The following is a 12,138-nucleotide window of genomic DNA, read 5'->3' on the forward strand; positions in this document are numbered from 1 at the left end:
CTGCCAGAGCCGCCAACCAGACAGGATCTGCCAGAGCCGTCAGCCAGCCATGAGCGTCCAGAGCCGTCAGCCAGCCATGAGCGTCCAGAGCCGTCAGCCAGCCATGAGCGTCCAGAGCCGTCAGCCAGCCATGAGCGTCCAGAGCCGTCAGCCAGCCATGAGCGTCCAGAGCCGTCAGCCAGCCCGGAGCTGCCAGTAATCCGGAACTGCCCCTCAGTCCAGAGCTGTCTCTCTGTCCGGAGCTGCCTTTCAGTCCGGAGTTGCCCCTCTATCCTGAGCTACCTCTCTATCCTGAGCTACCTCTCTATCCTGAGCTACCTCTCTATCTCGACCTACCTCGCTGTCCTGAGCTACCTTGTCCCGGAGCTGTCCCTTATCTTGGTGTTGCCCCTTATATTAGGTGGGTGGAAAAAGAGGGTGGTCATTCTAAGGGGGAGATGTAAGCTGGGATTGACTATGGTGGGGTGGGGACCTCGCCCTGAGCCTGAGCCACCACGTGGTCAGATGCCCACCCAGACCCTCCCCTAGACTTTTGGTGGTGCGTTCGGAGTACGCACCTTGAGGGGGGGTTATGTCACGTTCCTGACCTGTTTTCTGTTAGTTTTTGTATGTGTTAGCTGGTCAGGACGTGAGTTTGGGTGGGCAGTCTATGTTTTCTGTTTCTATGTTGGTTTGGGTACCTAATATGGTTCTCAATTAGAGGCAGGTGGTTTTCATCTCCTCTGATTGAGAATCATATTAAGGTAGGTGGGGTCACATTGTTTGTTTGTGGGTGGTTGTCTCCTGTGTCTGTGTTTGTTTGCACCATACGGGACTGTTTCGTTCGTTCGTCGTTTTGTGTAGTCATTTTCCTGTTCGTGAGTTCATCGTGTTATGTAAGTTCTTATGTTCAGGTTCGTCTACTCCGTTTGTTGTTTTGTTTAGTTTCAAGTGAAGTTCGTGTTTTCGTCTTTACTTATAATAAATCATGTCATATCAAGACGCTGCATTTTGGTTTAATCCCTGCTCCTCTTCGGATGAAGAGGAGGAGGAACGCCGTTACAGTGGCCATGTCAACGGCGATGGTAGGCTATAGCTATATATATTTGGGAGCAGTAATGGTGAGTGGACATTCCCCTTTCTCATTATATTGGATATTTTTCCAGCTCCTGTGGAAAGTTTGGATGTGCGTAAAACCCTCCATAGTCTACGTTGTCTTAGGCCTAATATGATATGCCCACAGGGAGCAATTATGGTGCCTGTAACTGTATTTAGACAGCCTATTTAAAACAAGTTTATTTTATTAGAATCTTTTTAGGCCTTATCAATAGTGAATTTAATCTTGCTTATTGACAATGTTTGGCTTGTCCATGGCTCAGACATAACACATTTTACAGTAGGCCTAGGCCTATATCAGTGCAAATGCTATGTTAACAATATATTGAAGCCATGTAATTAGAGTTCAAAAACAAGTTCAACATATTTAACAAATATGGGATAGGCTTACATTTTGGTACTGTAGGCTATTTAACAAACTAGGCTATAACAGAGTAACATTTGAATTGGAGTTGATGATAATGTGATACATAAAAGACCATAAATACACAACTTGAAGAAACCACATATTTAGCCATGGTGCACATTCTGATTGGCCAGTGAGGGGTCAACACACTTTCAAATTGTTTTTTCATCAAAACCCAGCACTTTCGTGCTATCACCAGCTACTGCGCCCATAATTCTGGTTGTGAAAATAGTAGACCCACAAACCTATAGCACTACCGCCAGTGCATAGAATTTGATTTGTTAAAATAGACCCCTAAAAAGACAGGTGTCAAATCATAAAGGATGTCCACTCCTAAATCTAACCTACAACCTGTGGCTGAGATCTTGTAAGAATTTGCGCGGGGGGTTGTGGCTGTAAACGTCAAATGACTGCTTACTGCTTCAGAAATTGCTGAACGATGTCCTGTATGTTTAGTATTGGATGACTATAAAATAGGGGTTAAACATCCAGTTCCTCAGGTCAAAATGTCAACTGATGACAAGGTGACCAGATGGTCATTTCTTGTTTTGGCTCCAGCAGCTATATTTAGGTGGGAGATTGAAACCTAGTATGTCATAAAACAAAGCTGAGGACAAATGCCGTGGCATTATGGGAGCCTTCATTAAGTTTCACTGGCTCTCTGACAGGTCCAATATCAGAGAATATCAACACCCCAAGATAACCTTACTAATATTTCAGAAGCAAGAAAGTAATTTGCCCCTTTAAAGCATTGTTTCCTTAGGTGACTAGTCCGTTGTTGAAAATAACTCAAGGAGGATGAAGACGGTAAATTTGACGTTGAACTTCAGAGGAAAATTAGAAACCACCTCCAGCCTGTGGAGACAAATCTTTCCTCACAGAAGCACGAGCCAAGGCTATTAGTCCTATTAGTCCACAGTTGCAAAGAAGCGCTATCACATTGCTAATCTGCAGAGCCACAACAGAGCGACATCTTTGTCCAGTTAAGGTGCATGAATTAGAGGTAACCTAAATCCTAGCTAATTAGCACATCACAGGGTAAACCAGGACTCAAATGGCTCGTTCGCAGTGGGATAGGAGGATGAGACTGAAGGCATCTTTCATCAAACAGATTCCTCTCAGAACGACACAGAGGGATAACTATGGCTCTGTGAATAAGTTGCTATTAATAAGAAACAATTTCACCCTGGAGTTGAATTACCCCAGCACTGGTGGTCAGCGTTGGTGACACATACTGCCTTTTGGCTTTTACACTAAAGCTACCTAAATCCCTCTGTGGCACAAGAACAACAGTCATGTATTCAAATGACTCACTACTCAGTCAGAGCTAAAATTACCACTCTACCAGTGCTATGCTCTAATCATGAAAAGATACGTACCTAGAAGGTATCAAACCAATTTTTCCCCTTCTCATATGGTTTTTGTAGTAGCAGCTTCAAGCAAAACACCAAAATTAATGTGAATTTAAAACTGAATTGCTGAGATAATTAAAATCTCAAAACATGTCTGCTGTCAAGGCTAGATGCAATTGATGTATTTCTAATATGAAATGAAGATCTGTTGTTGAAGATTCAGTGTTAAGTTCAAGGTGTTTTACTGACAGACACACACACACGCACAACTTGCTACCATTTTATATAGCTCTCATCCCTACAGCCTAGCGAATTAAGCAAGGTGACTGCCTGTCACAACAGAACTAAATTCCCTCCCTAATCCACACACATACATGGTCTAGGAGTTATGACCTTCACCTGTGGGACATGTAGTTCTTGGCATCTCTCTCTCTCTCTCTCCCCCACCCTCTCTCTCTCTTTCTCACTTTCTCTGCTGAGTCGCCTCTCTCTCTGCTGATATCTTTCTCTCTCTTGATCCCCACACAATATGTTCAACTGCTCCTAAACACTGTTTTAATATACTTGACTCATACCGTTTAACCTAGTATAACCTATTTGTGACTTTACAACATACAATATGGAAACAGATATAACCATCGAATATAACATGATCTGATAATGAAAGGGATAGCGCCATAGAAATGACTGGGTGGAAAGGAGAAGTAAGGGCATTTGTATAGCAATGCTTGACATTGTCAGCTTGCTACTCAGGTGCATCTAAAAACGGAGTTCCCGGTGAAATGAGTTCACAGAAGCCTCCTTAATGCATGGGCCTGTAAAGACACCGGACAAGATGACATACATTTCTATACCTATCCAGTACACCGAAGCGAGCAAAACGGAGATTCTGTATACAGTCCCAAGTGTATCTCCTAATAGCAACACACCATGATACTGCTGTTGTGCTATCGTATTGGGTTCCACCAAGTTAATCAAGTAGAAGGTGTTACAATAAATATTTCCAAGTAGGCCTAATAGCCGACACCATACCGTATATATACTGCAATGTATGTATCGGTTCCTATAGGTAACAGAAAGGATGTTGAAGCACAACTTTGCTGCATTGGACATATCTTGGTATTAGCTTGGAGGATCCTGTATCATCCTGCCTGCCTGCACCACCATTATTCAGATGAAGCATTTGTAATGTGGCAGAAAGAAGGAGGCATTTTTGTATTTTAACTTCAACACACAATAGTAATTAGGTAATCAACTCTAATTGACGAGATTTTCATTGAAACTACTAGGCTAGATATCAGTGAGGTAAATATATTTTTGCAAGACCAGTGGTGGTTTTTCATTGTGGAGACAGAAGGGGGAGAGGCAATGGGATGCCGAGTAATAAAACTGAACTCATGCATGAATTAGAATCACAGCCTCTAAAAAAGTAGCACGCAAGATAACATTGTGAAATTCTAATCTATGCTGGGATCCATGTTTGCACTGATACTAAAAATAATCATGTCTCTGACATAAAAAAATAAGGTAACACTGTACAGTGTTAACAAAAAGGATATGCATGCAATATTATTGCATAAACCGAGAGCTTTGCATGTGTAAGTCAAGCCCTGACTCTCACCACTTCTCAATGAATGATTCGAGACCTGCGCCAAGTGAGGGATTTCAAAAGCACATTCAAGACATATCAAGGATGCATACTGTATCAAGGATGCATATCCTGCTTACCACTGCAGGAGTAGTTACCCAGCTCTTTCAGGGTTCCGTTCCAGGTAAAGTTACTGCGTTTGCTGTAGTGGTGCATGGTTTGCGCTGTGTCTAACCCAGAAGGGGAATAAAGGATACATGTACAAGGGGGGCTCGGTCAGCTCTCCTTCCTCTCACTAGTGTCTGTCCCCTGAGTGTGTTTCTCAGGGGCAGCCCACCCGTTGAGCTCTGACTGGAGGAATGTGCCTGGCTGTGTTTTAAAACGCCCTTGTCCGTTAACTCTCCCATTGGACCTCTTGTGCGTCAAACAGTGACATGGATAAGTGAACTCTAGAGTGTAAATCACCCCAGCACTCCCTTGTCATCAAGATCAGCTTGTGGGTCCCAGGTTGTAGCACACTGCTACGGAGCCTCAGTGTGTGTGTGTGTGTGTGTGTGTGTGTGTGTGTGTGTGTGTGTGTGTGTGTGTGTGTGTGTGTGTGTGTGTGTGTGTGTGTGTGTGTGTGTGTGTGTGTGTGTGTGTGTGTGTTTGGTGAGATTTCTATTATTTCTCTTATGCAATATGAGTAGACAGGCAACAAATGTTTCCTTTGAACTCGAGCTGTTTAGAATAGATGTTGTAAATATTTGTACAATTTCCATCAATCATCATGTAAGCGTATTCTATCCAATGCATATGCAGTTTGTTGATTAGGTCTATCTATACCAGTGAATTGTGGCAGCTTGCAAAGGATATAACCATGACAACAATCAAAACAAACACGACACTAATGTACCAATCTATTTGTCCTGAACTTTCCATAACCAGCAGGGCGATCGAAGAAGACCATGGGCCTGTTCCATTCAGAATACATCTACACTCTTTGAAAAAAGGATTCCAAAAGGGTTATTTGGCTGTCCCCATAGGAGAACCCTTTTGAATCTTTTTGGTTCCAGGTAGAAGTCTTTTGGGTTCCATGTAGAACCCTCTGTGGAAAGGGTTCTACATTTTGGTCCCATATGCCCTGGGTTCCGGGTTCTACCGGAACGCAAAACTATTCAATACTGTAGTTCTTCAAAGGGTTCTCCTATGGGGAGAGTCGAAGAACCCTTTTAGGTTGTAGATAGCATCGTTTTTTTCTAAGAGTGTAGGATGGAATCAGCCCTCAGTGTGAATGAAGTGAATTTTTAAAGCAGTGCTGCATCAGTGACTAAACAGACACAGACATAGATCATAACTCACTGCCATACCACAAACCTTCATTACGGTCAGACTAGGTGCCAGGAACCACTGACAACAATGCTGGGAATGTAACGCAGAGCAAAAACAATAGTCATTCAGTAAATGTAATGAGAATACCTTGACCGAGAGGTCTAAAGCAGGACAACATTGCAGCTCTAGCTACTTTAACTATGGGCAAAGTGTTACAAACAACTGCATGTCCTGAAGTCAGAGAGCTGAGCAGTATATCTTTACCGAGAGACCTCGGACCACAGATTTACGACTGGCCGGCTGTCTCTCAACCTGTTAATTAACACTTTACATCCTTAGAATGACTGGGACTGACTGACATGGATGCCATGAAAGGAACCAAATCTCTCTCGCTATTTACATCATTCTCTCTCTCTCGATTTCAATCACATTAAATTTATTAGCCCAAAATTCTTTGATCTGTATAATTGGAGCAGGTTTTCCTCCTAGACTGAATGTTATTAAGTAGTACCATACAGCAGGTCAGGCTGATGACCCATGATGTTACAGACCTCCGCTGTAGCAAACAAGGTTGAGTTGTCCTTTCAGATGACATACTGTATGCTAGGACGTAAGGCTGTCCTTAGCCCTGAAGGTTAATAAGGCTCCTGGCCCTAGTCAGGTGCCAGTAGGGAACCTGTAAACAGTTTAATCCCTGCTGCAGAGAGGCAGAGCAGAGCGATGGATGGATGCCCATGTGTAATCATGTCCTCCAGGATATCCCTTTTACACCCAATGCTACTAGCCTTCCAGACAGATTAAACTTCTAGCTAGCCATGGATGTTTGGTTACACTGTGTACCTCCTGCATTTGGCCTCATGGTGGAATGACATTCATATTTTTTCATCATTTCATAATTAATAAACATTATTTAATTTTTTTCTGAAAATCTGGCGTTTCTATTTCAAACGGTTTTGTTATATTTCAGTCTTCTGTGATGTATATAAATTGTAGTATTGGGATGCAAACTCAGAATATTATACATTCAACTACATTCAACTATATCTGACATGGTACAGGTGTCTTCTTTTTTAAGCCCACAACCATGTGTGTGAGGTGTAGACTTTTGTTTCAAAGTAGATTTGTTTAAGACTACCAAGAAACACTCTGTGTGACCCTGATGTAGCCCACTTCAGTATAAGGTTAAATAGCCAAATACACTCATATTCTACAGTACTAAGCTGGCGAGATCAGGCCGGCTTGAGAGGCTAAATCCTCATACCAAGCACCAGCACTCTTCATATATAAAGTGTGAGTGTGCAAGGTCGTGGGAAGGCTATACACAACTCTCATGTTGCACTACGAATTATCCAGCTTTAACTTTCATAAATCAGTAGCAGCATAACTACAGAAATAACAATCATCAACCTCCTATAGGGGAAATGCTTTATGGTTAAAAATACAACAGAGACCAGTTCCATCTGTTATACAAACAGTAAGCAGGAACAGCAGCGAATGAATGGTAAATCGATGCAAGGACATTCAAACACCATTTGAAATCTTTGACAAGCGTTGTATCAAAGTAATACTTGTATTGCTGTGTCCTCATGGACAAACCACATCCTGACAGACAAACATACTGTAACTTTGTATTTAAAGGCCTTCACAAGCTAATTGCAATGGCTGAATGTGGGGAGACATAAATGGCTGGGCTTATTTCTCTGTCTAGAACTAAACTAGAGGCAATGGTGGGAAAAGTACTCAATTGTCATACTTGTGTAAAAGTAAAGATACCTTAATAGAAAATGACTAAAGTAAAAGTGAAAGTCACCCAGTAAAATACTACTTGATTAAAAGTCTGAAAGTATTTGGTTTTAAATGTACTTAAGTTTCAAAAGAAAATGACGGATAGCCAGGGGCACAGCAACACTCAGACATAATTTTCAAATGAAGCATTTGTGATTAGTGAGTCCGCCAGATCAGAGGCAGTAGGGATGACCAGGGATGTTCTCTTGATAAGTGTGAGAATTGGACAATTTTCCTGTCTGAAATGTAATGAGTACTTTTGGGTGTCAGGGAAAATGTATGGAGTAAAAATTACATACTTTTCTTTATGAATGTAGTGAAGTAAAAGTAAGAGTTGGCAAAAATATAAATAGTAAAGTACAGTAAAAACGACTTAAGTAGTACTTTAAAGTATTTTTACTTAACCCTTGTGTAGTCTTAACATTCTGTATACTCCCCTTGTCCTAAAGGTAAAAAATGACCCGGCTTCACTAAACCCCTAAAATAAAGCAGCTTAATTGAATTTTAAACCCCAAATCTATTTTGCATGAAGAAACAACCTGTCATTCATCACAAACTTTGTGAATATCTGGGTTTTCTCTCTTCACAATGCAGAAAGACCGCATTTAATCAGTGGACACCACTCGTTTTTATTACAACACACCTGTCACCTGAGGTTTTTTATTATTATTATTAGTGCTAAAGGTACTACATACAATTTTTAGCAAGAGATAGCACTTGTATAGCCCAAGAAAGTAGCATAAATGTGCAGAAAGTAGTTTTGAATGCATTTTATTGAAGGGAAACAATAACAGTCTTGAACTTTTTTGTCAACATAGTGATATATTCTTATATATTGCACAATGAGGATTTCAACTACAAAATACTAGTCTTCTCCCATTTTTTAAACCATTGCCCCCACCTACAAGGTGTATAAACAACAACAATAAATAAGAATAAAATAATAGATACAAAACAAAAACGTGATGAACATAAATCAATCAACACTAATTAGCACAATTTGGACAGTATGCAAGTGTGTGTGCATGGACTTTGCAGATGTATTTCTCACATGTGCAGCACATAGTATTTATTTTACAGTTCTTCTTTGGGGGAGTGGGGGGCAGAATTGGCATCTCCTCCTCTTGCTTGCCCCAGCTGCAGCCTCAGGTGGATCAGGACAAGATTCAGCCCCCAGAACAGCTTTCACAAGCACTGAAGAGGCTGCTGTGCAGGGGAGGCGCTCCCTTCTTTGAATGTGTGGGGTTACAAGTGCCTTTCCCAGCTGCTCCAGGAACACCTTCCTCTTGTTCCACTTATCAGGCATCCAGGTAGGGTTGATCTTGTTCAATATCACGAAGGCATTGTATTAGGACACATCAATGATGTTATGGAAGATGACCAGGGGCCAGCGGGCAGTCATCCTCCTGCAGCTGTAAGTTCCAATCACCTTGTCCAGGTTGTCCATGCCTCCTTTGTTGTGGTTGTAGTCCAGGATGATGGCTAGCTTCCTGTCCTCACGATCATTGATCTCAGCCGTTTTGTGCAGTGTGCTCAGGAGGACCACATTCTTGTTCCTCTTTGAGAGGTAAGAAACTAGAGTGGTGGTGGGGGTGAAGGCAAACTTTGATGAGAAGGCTTCTCTCCCCCTTGTTGTGAGGAGTGCAGGGGGGAGCTCAGGCTTGTTCTTTCTAACTGTGCCAACCATAGAGATCTTCCTCTTCAGGAGCTGCTGGCTGAGTTCAATCAGTAGCACACATAATCTCAATTTCTCATTGTGTGCGTGTGTGTGTGTGTGTCTTTGTAGTTTTTGTGGTGTGTAAATGATTTTATAACTGCCGGGTCAAAAGTGACCCTAAGACAATCGTTGTACTCTGGTGGTGTACAGCTTTCATGGAAATATGAACAAAGGCAAAGTTTCACTTTTTCAAATGTTGGGGTCACTCTAGGAAAAGTCATGAAATTTCAAGTTGAAATTTTCTCTGCTGTTAAACATAGGGGTGGGTCATTTTTTACCCTTAAGACATCACAAGGTTTAAGTACATTACACCAGTGACTAGAGGTAACTGGTGAGGATAACAATGTTGTTAATTCATATTTTGAGGCCTGTTTTTATACTGTGTTACAATCAAATCAAATGTATTTATATAGCCCTTTTTAAATCAGCTGATATCTCAAAGTGCTGTACAGAAACCCAGCCTAAAACCCCAAACAGCAAGCAATGCAGGTGTAGAAGTACAACACTTACGACACTTTCCCCATAGCACAGAAAGGATACTGAGATCCTTGAGAGGGCATACTTGTCAACCCTTGAGCTTAGCGAAAGATAACCTTGGTATGCCATGAATGCATGACCTGCTGGATTAAAGGATTTCAACCGCTCTCAGTGCTTTTGTTTGGGAGGGCTTTCTGAAATAAAAGCCACATCTTCCTTTACTCATTTTATAAATCCAAAGTCCAATTAAGTCCAATGTGTTAGAACAACGTTTCTGTTGCTGATAATGAAGTGAAAATGACAGTGTGTGCTAGGATGGGCAGGACAGCCCATCTGATCTCAAGTCCATTCCTGCCTACTGTCCCTTTGCACTGGAGACAGTAAGAAAAACTCCTCTGTTTTCATTTGGAATGATTTGATTTGATGTATTCCTTTTTAGCTCCTAGTTGACAAAGGGCCTCAACAGCACTTCTCTATCAAACTGTTATGGGACGTTTTATTATTTCAAGTTACCATTAGGAGAATTGGTAGCCTCGATAACAGAATGTAAGCTCGCGAGACGTCCGGATGGTTGTACGAGGTTATAGAATTAGGGCCATCTTTTTCCCCCATCAGCCACCCAGAATGGTCTATGTACCTTCAGTTTCATTACCCTTGTAACCGGAGCTTGTGATGGTCGGGGTAATGGCTCTGCTCTGTTTTTTCCATGGAAGAGAGAGGAGATTTATGGAGGGGTGGAGGGGTTTAGGCAGCCCTGTATTCTGACGTTCAGAGCTGTTCATCACCCGGGATTGTAACGTGAGCAATCGGCCCAACAGAGGACTTGGCATGCTCAGGATGGCTGAAATAGCATTTTCCATAAGGCATGAAGAGAGGGCCATGAAATCCAACCACTCTCTAGGCGCTGGGCCAAATGCTCCTCTGGCGCACTGCACCCTTCCCTCCCCCCCTGCAATCTTCCCCCACACCACCCCTCTACACCCACAACTATTTCACACACACACACACACACACACACACACACACACATACTCCACCTCACACAAACTTTGGAACATGTGCAGCGAGGACTGAAAACACACAGAGCCACTGAAATGACACCCTCTCTCAGGCCACTTTATGAAGAGTATCGTAGGTGCACACCTGTTCCTAGAGGAATCTGATATACCAGAGCATTGGTAATGTCATTTGATATAATTTGATAACATTTAAACAGGAATTGCTTTCTTTTTTTTTTAAAGCGTGAACTCTAAACTCATTTTTTTTTTAATAATGCATGATTTGAGAGCAATGTAATGGTATACACAAGATTCTACAGTATAAGCACTCAGGATTCAAATAGGTTAAATAGAAGGATTAAAATCGATGTCATATCAGTTGCAATATTTAGAAATGGTTTCATTCACATGAGCTAAATCGGTTAGTTAGCCATTGTTTTCAAATCGAAATCACATGTACCATATGATCTATTCAAGGGATGGGCAACTGGCGGCCCTTTGTTGAAATTTGGTTGTGCAGTTTCTCTTGTCAGTGACTGTCAGTCGCTCAACTAGCCCAGTCTAGCCAGCTATCTAAACTAGTAGTAATAATGGTCGAATTACCGACTATGAGCACCATTGATTTTGTTAGTCACGCTCAAGAAGATATCATATTAAAAACTGCAATAATTTCTCTCAACCCTATTGCAAAATATGTAGAAATGCATGAAGTTAGTTAAACATTTTCTAAATCTTCTCTCCACCCTATGGCAAAATTTCACTTGGGCCCCCTAAAGGCTAGGGCCAGATCTGACTGCATGTGTGGGTAGGGATGTGTGTACGCAAACCCCTGAGCCACTGCAGCCCCTCATGATGAGTTCAGATTTTTTGTGACCCCCACCCCCATCAAAGTTGCCCATCCCTGTGCTAGACCATAAGGCATGAAATAATAGACCATATTAAAGTGATACTCATTTATTGGGATATTGGAGACACATTCTTTAAATGAACACTGACCAAGCAATTAGAATAGTTCATGAAGATTTAATTTCAGCTTTTCTGTCATCAAGTGTTTTACAGGTATTATTTACTCTGATTCTGCAGCTATAGAGCGTTAAGACATGCAGGGTCTCAAAGTCACAGATGTGCATGAATAGCATGGCTTGGCTGGCATATCACAACTCTTGGCTCAAGTCAGAAACACGCACCACGTATTGGATTTGCACTACACTAAACACAGCAGAAGGGAAACTAATGCTGTATATATTTCCTGCTGAATACAAAAGTCGATCCCCATGTCATTTCAGCAACCCACCATCTCAGATTGTTCTGAAGTTTCTGTAGTTAGAAACAGATTCCCTGTGAATCTGGCGGTGGTTATTTTCCCTGTTCAAAGAAATTAATAATTGAAGTCACTTGCATTATTTACT

The 12,138-nt window shown here is 41.7% G+C and overlaps 1 protein-coding gene across 1 annotated transcript in view; it reads right to left on the minus strand.

The window, feature by feature from the left end:
• LOC139530132 (cytosolic carboxypeptidase 4) overlaps nucleotides 1–4,744 on the minus strand; it is a 151,654-nt gene extending 146,910 nt beyond the window's left edge. The window contains exon 1 of the mRNA XM_071326251.1: nucleotides 4,582–4,744. Within this exon, the coding sequence (XP_071182352.1) occupies nucleotides 4,582–4,657 (76 nt within the window). The 5' untranslated portion in view covers nucleotides 4,658–4,744. The remainder of the gene's footprint in view (nucleotides 1–4,581) is intronic.
• Between the last annotated feature and the right edge of the window lie 7,394 nt (nucleotides 4,745–12,138).

The sequence above is a fragment of the Salvelinus alpinus genome, chromosome 9 (assembly GCF_045679555.1).
Source record: "Salvelinus alpinus chromosome 9, SLU_Salpinus.1, whole genome shotgun sequence".
NCBI classification, from domain to species: domain Eukaryota; kingdom Metazoa; phylum Chordata; class Actinopteri; order Salmoniformes; family Salmonidae; genus Salvelinus; species Salvelinus alpinus.